Consider the following 22,258-nt stretch of genomic DNA (forward strand, 5'->3'; position numbering starts at 1 on the left):
GGAGTCTAACCGACTATAAACTATGACAAGGTAAAGTCCATGGCTGCTGATAAAGAGCGGGGCAGTCCGAACGGTGTTAGTTCTGAGGTGGAAATCGATGGGCTGCTGCACGTAGTCCCGTAGCCCACAGACACGCACAACACTTGTTCTATGCGAATCGCTGATATCACCTGTTGATCAGTCCAACTATGAGGCATGGAGATTGAAGGAAGCAGACTATTGAATGCTCGGTGTGTTTGGGCGTTCAATATTGGGTGGCGCAGGAGAAAATGAAGAATGGTGTGGGCGCATGAACCACGAGCTGTCCCAAGTATACAAACATGCTGACATTGGAAGAATGATAAAACACGGCAGACTACAGTGGGGTGGACATGTAGCGCGAATGTAGGAGGAGAAACCAGCCAAAGTTACGCTCGATTTCGAGGTATAAACCGCATTCGTTGGCTTTGTGCAATCGAGGAAGATGCACGTGTGGCGTGCCTTAAAGGAAACTAGATAAAAGGCGAACACGAAACTATTGCGACACCGAAAATGTCATGCCAATTTTCTTATAATGTTTAAAATCAAACCAAAATTTTAGGGTAGTTTTATACATATATTTACTTCAAAAATCAAAAGAAAAGTTAATCGATGGAGCCTTGAGTGTAAAATTGAACGCATTTTCGCTTGATGCCCTCCATCAAAGTCTTTACAGTGTCATCCGGTACCAGTTTCTCAGTTTTTTTTTCCATTTTTTTAACATGTCCTTCTCGTCTTTGACTGTCTTCTTGCTCTTCCGAAGTTCCCGCTTCATCATTGCCCAGTACTGTTCCCCGGGCGCAGCTCCGGACAGTTTGGCGGATTCACGTCCTTTAGAACAAAATGGACAGAATTGGCCTCATACCACTCCAGGACACTTTTAGAATAGTGGCATGATGCCAAATCAGGCCAAAATAGCGGAGCTTCGTCGTGCTGCTGCAAGAACGGCAAAAGGCGCTTCTCGAGGCACTCAGATTTGTAGATCTCGCCATTTACTGTGCCCTTTGTCACGAAAGGCTCACTCCTCATTCCGCAAGAGCAGATGGCCTGCCAAATGAGATATTTGGAGGCGAACTTCGACATTTTCTTCTTCTTAAATTTGTCATCCACATAGAACTTGCTCTTGCCGGTGAAAAACTCCAACCCCGGAATTTGCTTAAAATCGGCTTTTATAATTTTTTTTTTTATTTTTTTTTTTCACACAGCAGCCATATTTTGTCAGCGTTTTCTCGCAGAGCTTCCGTGCCCGAGTTTTAGCCGTCGATTGTTGCCGCTCATCGCGGTTTGGGAAGTTCTGTACCTTGTATGTATGTAGTCCAGCTCTCTTCTTTGCATTCTGGACGTAGCTCTGCGACATGCCGATCTTTTTAGCCAAATCACGGCTTGAGACGTTGGGATTTGCTTTAATCATCCGCTGCACCTTTCCCTCCGTCTTTTTGTTCTCCGGTCCCGGTTTTCTTCCAGCTCCTTTGCCGTGGTCCAACGTCAACCGCTCCTGGAACCGCTTCAGTACCCTGGAGACGGTTGAATGGTGAATGTTCAACATTTTTCCCAACTGCCGGTGCGACAGGTCAGGAAATTCCAGGTGTTTGGAAAGAATTTGCTCTCTCGACTCGCGTTGGTTCACCTCCATTTTCGTTGAATCGAAAAACACGACTTCGAGTTTGACAGCATGTAAACAATACACATCAATGAGAAAGTGTGCAAAATTTGGTTGATTTTTACCCAATGGTAAAAAAGTTATGCCCTGTTGAATGTGTCGCAATAATTTCGTGTTCGCCCTTTACTGGCGGCTTAAGAACTAATCATATGAAAATATAATATACAAAATAAAGCAACGACATAAAAAGTGGAAATATGGACACATTAGAACAAAATGAAAAAAATGATATGGCATACCCAAATCGATAAAATAGAGTTAACGAATAAAATGAAGTGGTGGTCAGCTATTTTCGCCAGCATCCTTTGTCACCTATGTTTTTAAGGCGTGCTATCCTTGAAAATGAGCCATCTTGGTTATGGAACCAATTCATTCCGATGCCATTTTATTGATAATAAGAAGTAGTCTTCATTTTATTATTTTCAAAATTGCACTTTTTGTCGCATATAATTTAAAATGTTCGTTAATTTGCATTGCATTGTTAGGAAATACGTTTTGGACTGATCTAACTAATTGCCTTGTTTAGAGTTTATTTGATCAACTAGGGAACAAATCCACCGAACATGCAAAATGCATTGCTTTTTTCCATGGGGAGTACGCATGGTATTGTCTAAGTTAATTGGTGACTGTTGTATTATGTATGCGAGTTGAGAATTGATAATTCTAGAGAAGGATCGAAAATCAGTTACCAATTTGACCAACACGAAGAACAAATGTTTTTTGTCATTTTCACTAATAGCAGTCCGATAAATTATGTTAATTATATTAATTTGTACTGACGAGAATCCGAAGCGAAGAAACCTTATTACTTAAAAGACAATAAAAACTGTAAACAAAACCTACTACAGCACATTAATAGGAAAAAATAGAAAAATAATGAAAGTTTAAAAAAAAACATCGCAAAAAATATGAAAAATTTAATGTTTGAAAAATCAAAATTTGATATTAATAATAGAGGAATTTGGTCAAATTCGGTCCCTCAACTGTTTCAAAGCCAAGGAAATTCCATAAAAAGAACAAATATAATTTTTAAAAATAAGTTAAAAAAGAAGAAAAAGAACTGAGTAGAATTAATGCAAAAGTTAGATTAAAATCAAATAGTTTTCTAGTAGTAGAAATAGTAAAAATAGCAAAAATAACACATTCGAAAAGGAGAAACATTCTGGAACGTGACAATAATTGCTAAAAGGTAAAAATGACTTTAAAACATGACTAATATGGCAAATGCCATATTAGTCATGTTTTAAATGAAAAAAACGGAAATATTAACATTACACGTTTCAACTTGAACTTGTGCCCTTTGTGTGGTATCACTAAATTATATGTCGTTTTTGTTTGACATGAATATAAACCTTACTGCTGTTAGATTAACTCTAGACAACCTTATGGTTAGGCCGTATAAGCCAACTGTCAAAATTCACTTTGAGTGGAAATTCCGGTCAAACCGTTATTTGACAATCACTGATGTTATGTTGGTAGTAAACAAAAGAGAAAAACTCTTTCTTTCATTAACTACGGTTTGCCCGGAATTTCCCTCCAAAGAGAATTTTGACAGCTGGCTCTTACGCCATAATCATATGTTTGTCGTGAACTATTCACTTAGTCTTCGCTGCAATGTCAGTTTAGCAAAATTGAACGTCTTCGTTGAATGCTACAAAAAATTGTTTTTGTGGAAATTTTCCGTATCGTTCCATTTCATTACAGCCCACTGTCTACTGCCAACCTGCCGTCTCTCTCTCTGTGTGTAATCTAGGGATGGCCTTTTGTGAACTCGCTCCTGCCGCCTGCCAGCAGAGATCTGTTTCTTCGCCTGGCCTCGGAAAAAGGAGTAGTTGAAACCCAGAATTCACAAAGAACCGTCTTTTATCATGAACCACGTTTGTCGCTCGTGCCGCGTAAGCTGTCTCTTCCGATGGCAGGTGCTCTGTAGCCATTATTGCAGACAGGACGATCCCGAACAGTAATGCTGCTACTATATGGGTCCAGTATCGATGCTTTGTTGCTTGGCAATAGCGCGCAACGTCGAAATGATGGTGCTCCTCTCTGCTGATGATGACTGCGCTAAGGGGTGTGTATGCCGTCCGTTCATATATACGTAGCTGTACAGTATGATTCGATGATGGCGATGAAAATGGACGACCTACGACCATGTGGATTCGGTTGAGCTGATATTTTCGTTTCCATTCGCATAGCAGCAGTAGCAGTAGCAGTAGCAAGGAGGTGTCTAGACATGCAAGGGCAAGAAGCTAAGAAAGTCAGTTTCTACTTAGATGACTGCCGGCTGCAACTTTTGGGGAACTGTTGCCATGGGTATTTCCCCACGGGACACTACATCGTTGGGTTGTTGTGATTTTGTAATCCTCTTGTATACGATTTAAAATGTGGATTCAGATAAGCAGTATTTCACAGATCCTGCAAGCAGAAGCATCTTCGATTTTTACTGAACGTAGATGGAATTAGGTTTTCAGCATTCGTGCTGTTATATATAAACATAATATCTCTATTTTGGCGAACCAATCACGATGTACAGTTTTGCTGCACGCTAATAATCAGCTGCAAAGATTTCAAATTTTATAAAATAGTAATTAAAGGTCATACCTCTGTGGTATGCATGTGACCTATTGAAAAACGAAATACTGCAATTTATTGCATTTCCAAAACAATACCATTCGAAGAAATAAAAATAAATTTACACGATGACCCTGTTATTGATTTACTTCAAGCAGCTATCCCTACCGTGTTTCCCTTATCGGTCTGGTGGGCTTTATACCAGCAGAACTTTGGGTGTCTACTAGCCTGTCTATCAGCTTGATAGGGCGTTTCTCCATTTGTTTACTCACGCGTATGGCGTCGCAGTTTTGCCCTTTCATTGCTGTGCTGCTGTTAGTTCGACGATTGTGGATGGCCAGCCTGGTCAGGCAACATGGTGATCAACGACGGAAGCGGCGGCGACGAAGCAATTCTGACGTTGTGCGCGCGCTTTTGATGTAATTGATGATAATGCAATTTAGAAATTGCGACGTTCCTATCGCATTCAACGAGCTTCGCTCAAGTTGCTTTTCCGTGGTTGTTGTTATTATTATAGCGTACTGTTGTGAAATTGAATCGCCAGCGTCCGGAGAAAGGTGGCCGGACGCGCATGAAGGGTTCCCACAGCAGCGTGAGAGGAGCGGTGTTTGGAGTTTCGGTAGCAAACGAAACGAGAAAGCTGGAAGAACTTGTAAAATTCAATGTTGTTTTTTCGCTTTAAAAAACATGATAATAATAATAATAATTACATTCTTTAATGAGGGTTCAAAAAACTTCAACAGATCGATTCAAATGATAGCCCAAAATTTCACTCGCACCTTTGCAGATCTTTGACTTTCTGTTTCAATAGCAGATATCAACGATTAAACTTTCGCAGCGATGCAGATAACTTTACTCGCAAACTATTATGGATATTGTATAGATTGTTGCTCCAATTACCTTTCCTTTTATATAGAAGGTGTTTAATATATAAAAGCTGTTGCTTGTACTTATTATTTGAAAAGCTATTTCTGTTTGTTTTCTTATTACACGGAAAAAATTGTTCCCAAAATCGTGAATAAAGTTTCATGAATTCTGGAACAATCACGTTTTTACGTTACGAAAACAGGACCATGAACAAAAATCATGGCTTTTATAATTATGTTCATAATTAACTCTTTCATTAGTGGAAATATTTGTTTTTGTTTTATGTCAGTCAGAATTTACCAATACCATGATAAAACTGCTGATATCATGATCATTACTTGCATTACTCTAGTTAGCTCTAAAGTAAAATATCATGATAACATGAACAGAAATTAAGAAAATCGTGACTAAGATCCTGAAATCATGAACACAAATTACACAACTAGTAACAAAAACATCTAAAATCGTGACAAAGATACTGAAATCATGAACATGAATTACGCTATTAATGACTATAATATCACGATAAAATGAACATAAGTTACAAAAATCGCGACTAAGATCCTGAAATCATGAACACAAATTACACAACTCGTGACAAAAATATTTAAAATCGTGACAAAGATCCTGAAATCATGAACATGAATTACTCCACTCATGACTAAAATATCACGATAACGTGAATAGAAATTACGAACATCGCAACCAAGATCTTGAACTCATGAACTTTAATCCCGCTAGCGTCATGAGAATTCACAGGAATCGCAAATAAGCTCTTGAAATCATGAACAACGTTTGACTGTCGACTGTGTATTCCCAAATCATAGCATCACAACAATAACTAAACATGTCCAGGCAACAACAACAGTAACCCAACCAAACATTCTAATGTAACGCCATGTATATATTCGGGGCGAACTGGTCTTTTGAAAAAACGAATAGTTTCATGAATACTTTTTTCCTTTTTTATTTCGACTATGTTAGTCACATTTTTTTTTACATTTTAACGACATTCAATTAGCTAGAGATTACTGGGTAGGGAATGTTATGTAAATTAGAGCCATAGTACTCAAGTGAGAGCAAGGATGTGAAGTAAACAGATCGGAAAACTAGAAGTGGCAGGGTCATTAGAACAGGCTTAATATCGTACGGGCTTAATCTTTGTCTTCTGCTAATGAGGGTCGAGCTTAGGTTGTCACGGTAAAGATGGACACGTCTGTCGATACCAGGACACATGCTAGTGAACTCGGGTGATTCGTAATTATACTGACTAAGCTCGACCTTCATTAGCAGAAGACAAAGATTAAGCCCGTACGATAATAATTATTATTATATTATATTATTATATTATTCATGAATACGTTGTCTATTATTCATAATATCAGGATCTTGGTCACGGTTTTCGTAAATCGTTCAGTTCACGAATTGTGGATTTTTTCCGTGTATAACAGGGTCATTTCAGTTGCTCGGATTTGACGCATTTTTTATGTAGCATAGTTTGATGCATGACGTTCGAATTAAAGATTTATGTAATTTACTGTATTGTAATTTGTGAATTAGTTAACAATGACTCTTCTACCACCCTCCCCTAGGCTGAGGGATTCGGTGGTATTGCACACATCATCAAGCATATTGCGTGCATCAGTGTTAAAGAACGTCTGACAGACAATAGCTTTAAGATGGTCATTGCATTACATCGCGATAGTGGTGCATCGAGGAGACAGAGAGGGCTTATGAGCCTTTTTAGGTTTTGGATTTTTTTTTATACTCTGAATCTGCCCAGAGCCGGCGGAACACGTGAGTAGTGTAGGTAATACTACCCACTCGAGGGCGGATTTACCCACTCGAAAGTTTGGAACAAATCAAAATCTTAGTTTAACTACGTATGTGTCTCTCGTACAAAATTCATGCGTCTATGCGTTTGAAATTTTTGTACAACAATTCCACATTTTTATTCAGATACAAATTTTCTTGTTTTACAATTTAAATTTCTTCATAATATGGGATAATAATCAAGATTTGCTTGAAATTTCAAATTATTTTTTATGTTAATACTAAGGGGACTATATTTTGAGTCAATTATTTTTGACACATCTACATCTTCAAACAAAGAAATCAGGTCGATACACAACAAAACATTAATACAAATTTATTCAGACTAAAGGATGCAGTTAGAAATATTTTTTAAGACTAGATATATTTACAATTTGTATTTTTTAACAAGAGCTATTATTTGATTAGCAATTGAAACAAGGAGAAACACTATTAGGTTATTTATGCGGATAAGAGGGATTGATTTCAACATCAGAGTAGCAGAGACCGTATAAGAGAAAGTTAAGAGAGGGCAAACAACAATGACAGGGAAAAATAAATTAAACTTGCAGCTTTTTGGCAAACAGAAGATCGCTGTCATGAACCGGATCGCCGGCTGGCTTCCTTGTATCCGCTGAGAACTCTTTTGGGATCAGATGTCCAGGTAGCTGTTAGCATGTCAAACAAAAGAGAAGAGTTAACTGAATTTGGATGTCTATCGTGTTTAAAATTGTGTATATGAGAGACATATAGGGAAGATCGAGGCTAGCCAGCACATCTCGGACAGCAACAAGGCCGAAGAGATTTGTTTAACGGAAATCTGACGCTAGAACACTAGGCGCACGACCAGACAACATGTCCAATGTCGCGATAACCGTCACCACAAGCACAGAGACCGCTCTCCACGGCACCAATACACCGGAGATGCGCATTCAACGTATACATAAACCCGACGGAAGTAACAACCTTCATTCATCCCGAAATGTGCCAAATTTCGAGCGTCTGCTGACAAGAAATACTGAAAAACTCATTGAAGCTACGCGATCTTTCCTAATTATCACCTTCTAGTGGCTAAGTGTCCGCCTTTTTATTACCGTTCTAATCGAAGATTCCCCTTTCTTATTACCCGGAATAGAGCAATGCGTAAAACTCAAAGTCTTATATGTATCTAGTTGTTGGTGGACGGGATTCACAGTGGGGGTCATTGTGTGTCCATTTATCGGTCGATTTCGTCATCGTGCACAGGTTAATTAAATTAAAATAATTTAATAATTAAATTAATTTAATAAACACATAAGTAGAAACCTATTAGTTGTCGTTTTGTAGTAATTGTAGTTTAAGTACTTCACTCCCCTAGGTTGGGGGGTTTGACGATATTGCAAACATCATCAAGTATATTGCGTGCATCAGTGCCAGACAATTAGTGGCGCATCGAGGAGATCGAGAGGGCTCATGGGCCTTTTTATGTTTTGTGTTTTTTCATACTCTGCGCCAGCCCACACCAACACTCAGTCACTAGCCTGTGCGCACTAGCGGGTCGCCTTGGATTGCCTTTTTCTGTGGGCTGTGTTTGCTAACATTGTTCACTAGCTTAATGGCAGTGTTTGTGGACACGGCTCGCAGTGGGGGTCTAGCATGTCCATTTATCGGTCGATTCTGTCATCGTGCACAGGCTAATTAATAGAGGTGTAGGGGTAGAAGCCTATTAGTTGTTGTGTTGTAATAATTGTTTTCAGTACGACTTTACAATTATTATGTGCTAGTCGTAAGTCTATTTGTGTATGTGTTCGTTTGAATATTTGTGACAAATGGGTCAGGGAATAAATGCAGAACTGGTGTATATGATCGAATAGGGAGTAATCTTTCTTTGGTCATTTTTTACAAACGTGGTCTTTGCGATAATACAAACCAGGTTACGTCCTCGATCTCACCAACCAATTAAGTGATCGTTTTAGCACATATAAATTTACTAACACGGTCTCAAGCATCAACCCACCGCTGTCGCAATAATGTCTTCAGTTGGATCAATAGAAAAAAAATAGAAAACACGTTCCATGGCGACATGGCCGGGAACTCTAGTGAAATGGGAGAAATCACTTCTAGAATCTGAACTATAGACTAAACACACGCGACAAAAACGTCAACATACAGACGCCCGGGTCGATCGCGACCATTCACGCACACCTACATCCACGATCACGCAAACGAAATAACATCCCGGTGACTAAGTGAACGGTTGATCACATGTAAATTCACAAACGCGTTCTCAGGAGTAAACCTACAAACGCCCGTGTTCACACGATCATGAATCGGATACGTCCGGAAGTCCCTATCCGCGGTACTAGTAGCATAGGTCCAATGCCTTCAGGAGGACCAAACAACAAATGACACTCGTATCCACTGAACGGCGTCAAAAAAACCGAAAAATTCACATACACGCGACGTACACGTTAACATACAAATGCTTGAGCCCTTCGCGACCATCCACGCAACCTACACCCCCGATCTCGCAAACATGATAACATCCCAGTAATTAGGTAAACGTCTCAACGCTTATAAATTTTCAAACGTGGTCTCAAGCGTGAACCTACACACTCCCGCGCTCGTGCGACCATGAATCAATCACTTGCGGAAATTTCTATCCTCGGTACCAGAAGACTAGGTGCATGCCTTCCATTGGACCAATTTAAAAACAAAAAAAAAGTCCTCATATCCACTACCCCAGCAGAGTCTGATAATAAATTGAAAGCTAAACTTGATGCTGTGATGTTCGGCTAATGATTACTCAGATTGTTAACATTTTAGTCTTTTTAACGATTAAAAGATCATAATGGAGATGTTGCAATGTACTTGATAACAAGAGATGTATTCACTTTGATGTTTTCCAAAGAAATATAAACAAAGAAAATTCTTCTAAGAAACGCAGAGTAGATAAGGATAGCAAAATTTGAATCTACTATCAAAATATGAATTTTACTTGTCGTAATTTTGATGTTCGACTTTGCTCCGATAGACAACATGTTCCATGGCGACATGACCGGGAACTTTGGTGATATGGAAGATCTCACCTTCTTCCGTAAACCGAAAATTAAGCATCAGATTCACGGTCCACGCGCGATCACCTAAGAACATCAGAGCTTAAAAAAATTGATAACCCTGCGTAAACTTGAAAAAAAACGAAAAATTCGTTTCATGCCCGCTGCCATGAATGAAATGTTTGGTTCGTTTCCCTCGTCATTCGTTCTTCTGACGCAGTGCATTCAGGTTCGGACATGTTCGGTTGCAGAAGCAAACTAAATTTTGTTTCTATGCTAGCTCTGAGAGAGATTATTGAACAAATGGGCACCAGATCTAGATTACGCCGTTCACCTATGCTCGAAAATGAAGAAGGTGCTGACTTCTGCCTTAAAACTGTCCACGTAATAACAAATGAATGTTTTAGTTGGTAAATGAATTTATATTTCCTCTGCACTGAAGCATTCGATTCTGCATGGAATTTCAGTCAGTTGGAGAGTGAATGAATGAGGGAGGCGTTGAATCTGAATGTCGGCTTCGGTAAATGCCATCACAAATAGGTAACTGATTTTGAAATTTCGTAGCACTGGCAAAAGATACACGGTTATAAAATGGAATTTTGTATACACGAAGTTACGTATACGCTAGTACACGCGACATATAAACGCACCGCGATCGAGCACTCGAGCCCTTCGCGATGATACACGCGATCGCAATATGTCTACATATATGAACCGTACAATGAATAATACAGAATCACAGCCCCGCTGCAATTGGCCTTAAGCAGTGTTTTAGCGGGTGACATTTCTCGTCTCGTCTGCAATTGTAGTGTGTGATTCTGACGGGTAGCCCTTCCGAGCTAGGTCTACAGCTCCAGTAGGACAACCCTCGAAAAGAATTGCAAGTTGCAGGGAATTAATATTTTTTGTGAATGTCTTATAAAATAATAGGATTTTTTTTAAAAAAAGTGAAAAAGTTTTTCTAAAAAGAAATCAAACATGTTCCCAAATTACAAATTATTGGCCAGATAAAAATGTTATTTTCCTGTTTAAAATGATTCTAAATGTGATTTTTAATCTAAATGCTCCTAACAAAAATCTTCCAAAATTTGGTATCAATATATTTAAAATTTAGTTTCCGAAAAAAGAATTGATTCGTGAAATTATAAATTTTTCATAACTAATTCGCGTTTTCTTATCAGAATTTTTTTTATAACTTCTCCACGATGCATTATATTTTAAATCTTTCCTTTGCCTTTAGACTTTCACTAATTAAAGATTAAAAAATAATGTATTTATTGTAAATTGATTTTTTTGCATTAATTTTTGATTTTTTGGAAAGTATTACAACTTTTTTCCCGAGCTTATTTTTTGCAAAGAAAGAATTATTTTACTGTAATTTATTCTCTAATTGATTTGCTGTACAAATGAAACTTCTCGACAAACAATTTTTAGGTGCCGTTTTAAAAAAATTGCCGTTGAGTAATAAAGATCTAATTGAAAATGAAAAACAGGAAAACTCATAATCCTAACATATCTGCAAAGTTTAATGTCTTGCAGTCTTGTTGTTCCTTTTGCCAATTCAATCAACATCTTCAATTCTTCAATCTTCAATTTTTGCCCATGGTTGTCGACATCAATGCAGCATACCACTGATTTTGCTACAAATCGTACTGTTCTATAAATCATAAAGATGTCTATGTAATGGAAAAACAGTTCACGTGGGCATTTGTCATATACGAGTGATAGAACAATATCTGTAAAGGTCTCTCTCTTATCTCCGGAAAATCAACGTTTCAGTACAAACCCTTCATATTGCTTTCCTAAATGCGACACGATCAATTCGACGCAATAAAAGATGACCCTTGATTCTAACCTTCCTCTATTTGTTTTTCGATATTTTTTACAGATCTACAATCCAAGCAAACAAACAGGACATTCGGTCGATTGTTCCCACACTGGTCGAATGAGCTACGGTGCTGTCCATTGCACCCAGTGCACCACCACTCTACTACACGCGTAGTACGGCGGAACAAGGAGCTTGCTTGACAAAGACCAGCCAGTAAACTGATCCCTGCGCAAATAAATGAAATAACAAAAACAAAACAACACAGCAACGAAACGAAAACAAACAGCCAGTCAGCCAGCCAGCTAGCCAGCCAGGCCAGAGCTCGAGCGGAAATGCGGAATTGTTCGTGAAACTCGCCAGATCAGTGCCAGCAGTAGCGCAGGAAACAGCAGAACTTGTTGATGACTGGGAGTAGTTTCGCACGACAACGACGACGACGCCACCGTACAGAGAGTGCGGTATATAGTTGCGCACAGACAAGCGTCAGCGTCTGCCGCCCCTGCTTGGCGTGAATAAAGAAAACGTGCAGCTGGAAAATAGTTTGCGTGACTAATCGTGAAGATTTTCTTTGTCATCAGCGCGGATCGGTGTGGTGTGTTTTTTTCCATCTGAGGTGGAAGGGGCTCCGGAGCGAAGAAAAAAAGAAGAAGCATCAAACGTGTGTTTGCGTAGGTGGAAGAATCAGATTGGTGGAAAATGGTTTTAATGTGTTCTGCTGGCGGCGGCAAAGCGCAGTGAGTGTTGTGTTTCGTTCGTAGGCGATGCTAATGTGCTATTGAATGTGCAATATAGTAGTCAGTATAATATATTGTTTAGTGTCACAGGCAGCATCGAGGCAGTGTGATAGAAGGTAGCTTTTGTAGGTGATCGGTTCCAAAGTTAAGCTTTCGACAGAAGAGTTCAATGGTGCCGGGTTGTGTGTGAGCGGAAAGCGAAAAAATTGTATAAATTATATCAACCAATTGTATATTATTCGGCAACTAAGTGCATAAAGTATATACATACATACGCAGCGGAGAATCAGTAGCGTTGGGCTAACGCTGTTTGAAAGATTTGATAGATTGCCGGGGTGGGCTAGAGCTCATTCCGGAAGGCGGCCTTACATAGTTGCAATTAATTATATTGAACGCGCGGGTTAATGTGTTTATCGGGGGCATGATAGTCCCCCCTCATCTGGCCGCAACACTCAACAACAGTGGTGGGGGGTCCGGTGGTAACAATAACAGTACTGGTAACAGCAGCAGTAGCAGCAACAACAGTGGTTTGGTTGCGACAGGGGCAGGAGGAGCCGTAGGTTTGGGAAGCCACCTTGGAGTTGGAGTGGTTGGTGGGACCACATCAGCAGCCCTATCGTCGCTAGTGGTTAGCGGTAGCCAGGATAGTTTGAGTGGTTTCGTACTCGCCGGGGGTGGAGGAAGTGGAGGAGGGAACGGTAACGGCAGTAGCAGCAGCGGTAGCGGCTCTAGCCGCACCGGTTCCAGCAACGGCAGCGGCAACCGTATCCTCGCCGTCAATCGCAATATTGACGATTTACTGTTTGGCAGTGATTTGGACTCATTAATCCATGACAATATCATAAATGGATTCAAATCGTTGAAAGTGGCGAACGTGCACTCGCAGGATAACTTGGATTATCATCATCTTCATCAGCATCAACAGCTGCAACAGCAGCAACCTCATCATCGCCCATTCTATCACCATTATCACTCTCATCAGCTGAACTCACTGCCACCAGTTCAGCAGCAGCAGCATTCGAATCAACCAACATCGTTACAATATCAACCTCATCACCATTACCTGCAGCAACAGCAGCAACAAGTGAATCACTGGATTGAATCGGATATCATAGCAAGTAGCAAGATGCTGACGGACAAGGCGAAACAGAAATGTAAGTAGATTTTTGCGCTCGTCAAAATAACTTTTCAAGTTGGGTTTGAAAAAGATGCACACTGGGTTTTTTTTTCTCCCTTCGAGTTGTAAAAGTGGTTCGGTTATCATTGTGTTGCCTGGTTTATTTTTCAGTTGTTTGCTACTTGCGAAGAAAATGCATTAGTGCAATGAGGGATTTCTCACCCTTTGATGAGAGCTGACAACGAGGACAGCAACTGTCCACAAACCCAGCTGTTACTTTGGAGATATACATGTAATGAACTACTCAGATGTAGATGGCACTAGAGTACTGCCTTAATATCGAGAGTTGTTCTGAATTTCAAGTTTTTACTGCAGACTTTTGTAATACTTTGTAAAATGATGATCTAAACGAAATTAGAAAGTACACAAACAAGAATTTTAGTTTTACGGGCCAAAATTCTGCTAGATGCTGCTACTAAATTGAGAACGCATTCAAAAAATTTTTTACATGCATGAATTTATATTATATAAGAAACTAAAACACTGATAGTACTTTTCAGTAGTTGATTGGTATTTTTAAGTTTGCAAGGCTAGGAAATTACACGACAATAATAGGTTGCCAACGGGTTCGGTAGTACTAGGCCAGTCATAATTTTCAATTTGCGGCGCGCTCCCGGTGCAAAAGTCATCGAATTCAAGCATGAGACGGAGACTGCGTACATATATGCATGCATATGATCTGCGTCAGGCGCAGTGTAGTTATCCCCGGGGTGTATCTTTTGTGGTTGATGCTCAGCTTGTTGGGTGCTCGTTAAATGCCGGGGAGGAATACTAAAGAAAGACATTCCTCTGTTTGTGGATAGATGTGATTTGTGAATGGGAATTTCCGGTGAGATTTTTTTTTTGAAAAATTATGGTTAGTGAGTTTTTATGAAATAGAGTTTCAGCTGTCTTAGTCATAGTTACTACATTACTGGGTGCCCAAGGACATTTAACCACTTCAAAATGGTCAAACATACACTTCCTCCAGCAACTATCGTAAGAAATGTACCTTAAGATGTCGATTCTAAAAAAAACACTTGAAAAGCGAAGAACATTTAGGCGTTAAATTTGATTTGAAAATCTCTGAAATTTTCTAGTAATTTGAAATCATATGAGGAACAAGTTTTAATTTTAAATTGATATTCAAATTTCATTTTTCAAACTAAGCGAGACACACTATATACCTAATATTGCTGGTGGGTCCTCACATTCCTATAACGGATTTTTCTTCTAGAGTTTGTTAAAATTGAATCTCTCTGATGTCTACAATTTCTAACAATAACGTAAACATCGAATATGGCAGGTGGATTATGAATTGATTCATTTATCTGTAAGGTAAATCCTTTTGAGATAGTTAGATGTACACTTTTTTTAATATTGTTAATTTCAGTCGGGGTAATGCGTTAGCTTGACTGGGCCGAGGATCTTTTCACGCTTATAATGTGTAAACAAAAAAGATGGATAGGTAATGTTAGCAACACAATCGGAGTGATGTAGAATACACGTAAGACTGATAATGCAAATTTATTGATGTTCCAGCTGTAATACTGTACCTACTACCTGTAACATTTTGGCATTATATTGAAAGGTAGATGCAGCTGAATAACAGTTTGTGATTTCGCTGATATTGTTGAAGAATGTGTGTTGGATTAAATTATAGGGGATTTTTTCTTGTCGGCTTCTGTATAGAGGTTTCCGTAGTGTTACGTCTGATGACAGAAATAGCATTTTGCTTTGATACATAACGTGCTCAGAGAATTGACAATGTCTCAAATTTGGTATTGTAAGCTGATATAAAATGAAATAGATGGAGTCACCTGCATTTTCACGAGACTTTCTCAAGCTGAAAATTTATACTTCGTGACTACTTGGAAAATCACCGAACATAGATTTGGAGAAATCAAAGTTGATGATACAGCAAGTGGGGGTCGTGGGAAAAGAGTTTCTGACTTTTGTTACCCCGTGTTTTAGATTCAGGAACTGATTCATTTTTGGACTCAGTACAAATGAACCGAATTACATCTTTACTTCGATCTGGTTCTAGGCAATCCGGATTTCCGGACCCATTTTTCAGTACTTGGATACTATTTGTGAATTGCAAGAGTATTTCATTTATTATGGAAATTATGGATGGTGTCAACATTTTTGGAGTTACCTCAGATGACTGTATCTCATCGTTATGGTTATTGCGGAGTAGGATAGTAGGATCCCGTGCAGCCTTATGTGACCGTTGTGGTATCAAACCGTCAGATGGTCCTGCAACGATGAAAATCAGACAGCTGAGAAAATTCCACGAATTGTCAATTAGTTTTTACTCAAATTTTTTTTACAAAGGAGATGTCCATTTTTAAGCTGGTGAAAACTAGGTTTGGCTTAGCAAACTAATGCAAGGTACATATTTCTCCATTGTAAAGAAAAAATTGAGTAAAAATCACTGAGGAGAAAATTGTTTAAAACCACATTTTAATTTTTCTCCACCAAGGAGAAAATTGTTAAAAACCACAATTGGGCAAAAATCTATAACTAAATTAATTATGAAATTTTCGTTTCGGTTTCGTCTCATCAGAATCCGAGACTAACTTAATGACGGCACTAATCAGTAGAGCAATATAGCATACTGTTATTTAGATGAATTCTGTAATCTTAATCTTAATTTGAACTATCAACAAATTTTTCACGCCGCAAGCAGAAGGTCAGACCCGGCAAACTTTAAAATCAACAACCACTGTGTTGAACTGAAGTGTACTCCCACTTTGTTGCAAAACCTCTCTCATCTCTATCAACAGACGATCACCAGTGCAAAATTAAAGTCAACAGTAATCGATCTCTCACATTAGACTGAGGTGACGGAAACGGGTTATTTCGTCAAATGGATCATTTAACTAAATGCAATTTCACGTAATAGATAGTTTCGACTTACGGTAATGTTCAAAAAAATTGGGTCACCTGTAATACTAAATCCACTACTCTTTCGCCTCCCTGGTCAAGCTCTAACCAGGAAGTATTCTTAGTGTCAGAATCGTTGCACTGCAATTACTACAGGGTAATTGCAGTGCAACGATTAATCGGTTGCATTCTCTGTTGAAACAGAAGACAAAATTCAGTAAAGGGCTTTGCGTTCTCATTCCACATGTGGTCAATTCGTGAGAAATTTTGACATAACTGATCGGGCATAATTGCAGGAGGTTGCTTTGTTAGCACTGTTCCAAATATAAGAAGATCCCGAGCAGAATAAAATAACTTCAGAATACCAAATTCAAGTATACTGTACCCAATACTTGAACACCACAATAAGGTAGTGAGAAGCCTTTCATAAGAGGCAAAATACCTGAAATAATAACTGAGACATGTACTACGAATAACTAGTTGATGATGAAGCGGGTTATTATAATAGCTGGATAATAACAAAACCTTTTCAACCTTCTCCGACCAGGAGAAAATAACTGGCCAATAATCCGAGCATACTATTTTCTGGTATCATACCAAAACCTGGTATTAATTGATTATTAATACCTCATTGGGGTATTAGGCAGGTATTGAAGAAACATTCTTCAATACCCTCTTAATACACCAATCAGGTATAATACTTTATTTTAGTGTTATTTATGTATTCCAATGATTTTTACAAATACCAAATCAATACCTTATTGAAAACCTCCATGCAGTGAATTTTGTTGTTGGAAGGTTGAAAAGGTTTTGTTATTATTCAGGTATTATAAAAATTCGTTTCATTATTAACTAGTTATTCCTAGTACATGTCTAAGTTATTATTTTAGGTATTTTACCTCTTATGCAAGGCTCCTCAATACCTTATTGTGGTGTTCAAGTATTGGGTACAGCATACCTGAATTTGGAATTCAGAAATTATTTTCTTCTGCTCGGGTCCAATAACAAAATTCACTGTATGGAGGTATTCAGTAAGGTATTGATTTGGTATTTGTGAAAATCACTGGAGTACATAAATAATACTAAAATAAAGTATTATACCTCATTGAGGTATTAAGCTGGTATGTTTCTTTGATACCTACTTAATACCTCAATGAATACCAGAAAATAGTGTGCTCGGGTTATTGGTTAGTTATTTTCTCCTGGTCGTCGAGCCGGTGGAATAGTGCAAACGTTGAGTATAATTGTACTAGATTACAATGATTGTGAATGAGTTAAACAAATTGTGCTGCAAATGTAATTTTATTTACTATATTGCTTCAATAATTACTTCTATGACATTTATCCTTTTTTGAACATGAGTAGTTCGCTTGAATTCTGATGATGGCTCCTTATTATTCACAATAAGTTCATCATACATATTTTTACGTTTGTTATATAGTTATCAAACTGCCAGTAAAAATGATCATCCTCAATTTTCAAAGAAAGTTTGCAAAACCCAGCTCGAAAAAAGCCCCATACGAAATGCTCATTATACCGTCACTAGATCAGGAAATGATGTTCGAAGTCACTTGGGACAACTTGCACCCACACTACTATTTCAAACTGGCTTATAGAACGGCACGAGATCTGTAAAAGCGTACCGTTCCATACTTATACGAACGATGCTGCACCCAGACAGTTTCGAGAAGGATCGACATGTAACTTAACTGATCTACACATCAACGAGACGGAAGAGTCAACAGAATCCTACTCCGAAGTAGAGAGGGTAAATGCTCTAAGAAAGTGGTAAGACGGTGATCGGCGTGTAAATGAGCAAATTATAACTATCAATACGAACTTTGCAACCACCCAGGGTCACGTCGATAGTCGAACAGTAGAATGGCGCGCTTTGCTGGAATTGCCACAGAGCGGGACATGTTTAGCGAACCTGTAGACAAGAGAAGCTGCTACATTTGTGAAATGCCAGAACAGGTAATCCGTCGGGATATCGAAGTCAGTTTTCTCCACTCTCTTATCAAGCCACTATCTTACTTGAACAACAGGGAAAATTGAGCAAGTATTTTAAATCCTCAGATTTGGAAATGTAATTTCGTACGAACTTACAGGAAGTACGTAATTGCTCGCAAATTTCTTCAGGCAAGTTCGGAAATCACAGTTTGGATCCTACTGGGTGTTTTATTTTATCAGCCAACTTGTCGCTCTATCTGTCCATCGCCATCATGCATTCCAAGCGAAGAATCTTCATTGTTTTCGTCTTCAGGAGAATCTTAACTGGTAATTTATTTTCCTCCACTCGCAGAGAGGAGTATTTGCTGGAACGTTGCGCAAGAGTCGACCCCCGATACATTTTATAATTTTAGGCGCTAACTAGCCAGACTGAATCTAGCGGGGAAATTAAATCGATCAAAGGGTCCATCCATAAATGACGTAGCATTTTTTGAGTAATTTTTAACGCCGTAGCATTTCGTAACAAACCTCTAAATACCTCCTGGTAATTACGTAGCTTGACGGTAACTCTCCCTCCCTATCCCCGCATTTTTTTAAATGAAAAACGATGTTTGTTATTCCTCTTTAAAACAGCTACGTAGCCTGACATGACCCCCTACTCCCCCGTCGTTACACATCATCACAAAATGCAAAACTCCCCCCTCCACCATATAATGCTACGTCATTTATGGATGATCCCAAATGTGATCACGCTTTAGAGTCAGAGTACGTTCACTGTTGCCTGGGACATCATCATAGCCCAGGGATAACATAAGGGTTTGCGCATTTGGCCGGAGTCCCAAGGGTTGCATCTTCGAATCCTGCCACTAGATCCAGTTTTCCCGTTGGATACCACCAAAAATGTCTTAAATAAGGTATTGCCACTTACGCCAAATCCCAAAAAATATGAATTATTTGTTAAGGCTGAATCCACTGAATGTGAAAAGTAGGGGAGAGAGGGTAACAATGAAACACATTTTTTCTACAATTTAATTTTGATGATAATACATGTTATTTGTGTAATCAAAAGTGATACATAGTGCCACTATGTTGTTAACTAATACATATATTTTTTCCAGCTGGTAAAATTCACGGGAAATAACATATTTTGGATAATAAACAGTTGGTGGTAAAATGTATCAGTGTGCCCCATGGGTAGGAACTATGAAACACGATGTCGTCTATAGTGAAATATTCTATTTATAAATTTTATTCTTTTGTTTTGACGAAGAATGATCCTAACGCTTTGAATTAAAGTTATATTGAGGCGAAAATCGTTTGTTTACGAAAGAATCCACTATATCATCGCGTAACATCGAACCACCATATATGCATATTAGCTGCAATCCTGAAATCAGAGACAATTTCTACAAAAATTGGCCAAATTTACTAATTTTGAACTATATGAGTAGTATTTACTGTGGAAAATCGGAACCCATTGACATTTTGAGACAGACCACAAAAACAAACAAAAATCACTGTTCCCCATACGCCATCGTTTCACAGTTACCCAATGGGTCTATTCATGAAAATTGTGAAATCACACAGAACCATGAGTAGTTACCAAAAAACTTTGTTCGCGGCAAATGTTGAGCATAAAATTTGCTATAAATAGCAATAGACTAAACATTTATTCAATGAATGAAATTCATAAAGATGGAATAATGTTTATCATTGCAAATTTACTCTGGCTATCACAAAACAAACAAATATCCATTAAAAGAGATAGAGTTATCAGATCTCTTCCAAAATATAGCAACACGTGTAAAGAATTAGAAATTGTGAAATATGAGGGAATTAGACGATTCCGATCATGCATTGTGATTTTATTGCGAATGTTTCATAGTTCCTGCTGATCCACTGTTACCCTCTCTCCCCTATTGGTGAACTTAACAGTATTTTTTCTTGTAATAAATACACTTTTGTTAATATTCTTTAATTTTTTTACTTTTTACTTTCTTGTTAGGCACTTTAAACATTTTTAAGACACAACAAGATTTTTTTTCGGACGTGTCCACGTGTTCGTCCAAAATGTTTTAAATAGTTTTTAGGGATATAAAGCGTGCATATTTAAGTGTGAGTCGAAAAGTATAATTCACCAGGTTGCTTCTCCTGCTGAAAGTGCTGATAACAATATTACGAGAATAATGCAATTTTGCGTTGCGATTTTATCGCCTCTTTCGAATAATTTGGCAAGTATGTGCGTGATTTAACCCACAAAAAATACACCGGTTAACCCTTTCATGCCCAACTTATTTCTAGTTCGTGGAGGGATTCAAAACTATTTTTTCTTGAAAACGATGGTATCAAGAAACTCGAAAAACCTTTTTTCATAAAGGTGCTTACCCTGCAGTGCTGGACGCTGCTCAATTTTTACCTTCCAATGCTCACTACAATTCTCCTAGAATATTTACAATAGTCCAACTCCGTGGAAAACGTAGCCGAAAATAGTCTAAATTGATAAGTTTTATCAGCTTTCACTAATATTGCAACATAACGAAGTTATATGAAAAATTCATTTTCCGTCGTCAACGTAAACTGTCCCTGGCAGCACTGCTCCATCGGAGTTCAACCAGACTAATTGTAATAACTTCAGTTCTAGAGCTGATCCTTGTAACTGTTAATACTCAAATGAAAGCCAATAGTCACATTTATTAGCCTTACTTCTTTTTGTGAGCAAATTTCGCCTCAATTAAAAGTTATAGCTGTTTAAAAACGTTGTTGTCCACAAACAACATGGGCATGAATGGGTTAATTCTGCTTGACGAATGCTGTGCTATCTGAATATAGCTGTCTGGATTATCGTTCAAGCTTACCGGGTAGCTTTTCTATATTTTGAAGTAAATGGGAAAGCAATCCCATGTACTTCAAAATATAGAAAATAAGCAAGATATCGGTAAGATCGTTTTATATTATTTTCAAGGCCAATATGTGGTTCAACCAAATGTAAATAACGATATGCATTGGTGAGACACATTGCCTAATTATGCCATAAACTCAATCCATCGGAAAGGTTGATTATAATACAGGTATAAATGTTATTCTCGTATTATAATTTATCGGAGCTATCCGATGGTAAAATGGCTTCGGAATGTAGCTCAAGGTTTTCCGTCGTTTTCCAAAGAGAAACTGGTAGAGCTAACACCTACTATATCCTCATATTAAGTTTTTTGTATGTGGTGACCATACCGTATAACAGACAACTTTTTTCATAATACCACTGCCGGTCGGTGAGATTTGGAAGGTAAACACACAAAACTAAACTACTAGATATGAATATGCTTTCCAGGGGCCATTGTCTACTTGTGGTGAATCCTGAACCACCCATGTAGACAACAAGTATTAGTACATGCAGTAAAGAAGCATATTATTCACATTTCAGGCGAGGAATTTCATCAAATTTTGGTCCGAAAATCCTTAAAATCTAAACCAATCTTCGATACCGGTGATACTTTACACGGGTCACCGACAAGGATAACTACACATTTTTCACAGTCTGATCATTTTGACTGAAGAGATTTTTTTATGAGGACGTAGAGATTTTTGCATGTTGCATTTTCCAAAAAAAATGTTCTATTACCGTATTTTGTGCAGCAAAACTGTAAGGTAAAGAGTTACAGGGAATGAATAGTAAAGCACGAAAAAAAATACACTGAAACAAAAGTTGTGAAATTTCTCAAATCTATGTTAAAACGATTAAAT

The 22,258-nt window shown here is 38.2% G+C and overlaps 1 protein-coding gene across 2 annotated transcripts in view; it reads left to right on the forward strand.

The window, feature by feature from the left end:
• The window catches only part of LOC131684761 (serine/threonine-protein kinase minibrain), a 262,707-nt gene that overhangs the window by 52,849 nt on the left and 187,600 nt on the right, over window positions 1–22,258 (forward strand). For both annotated transcript variants that reach the window (XM_058967895.1, XM_058967896.1), the window contains exon 2: window positions 11,849–13,676. In XM_058967895.1, the coding sequence (XP_058823878.1) occupies window positions 12,944–13,676 (733 nt within the window). In that variant the 5' untranslated portion in view covers window positions 11,849–12,943. The remainder of the gene's footprint in view (window positions 1–11,848; window positions 13,677–22,258) is intronic.

This window comes from Topomyia yanbarensis, chromosome 2, assembly GCF_030247195.1.
Source record: "Topomyia yanbarensis strain Yona2022 chromosome 2, ASM3024719v1, whole genome shotgun sequence".
In the NCBI taxonomy this organism is placed as follows: Eukaryota; Metazoa; Arthropoda; class Insecta; order Diptera; family Culicidae; genus Topomyia; species Topomyia yanbarensis.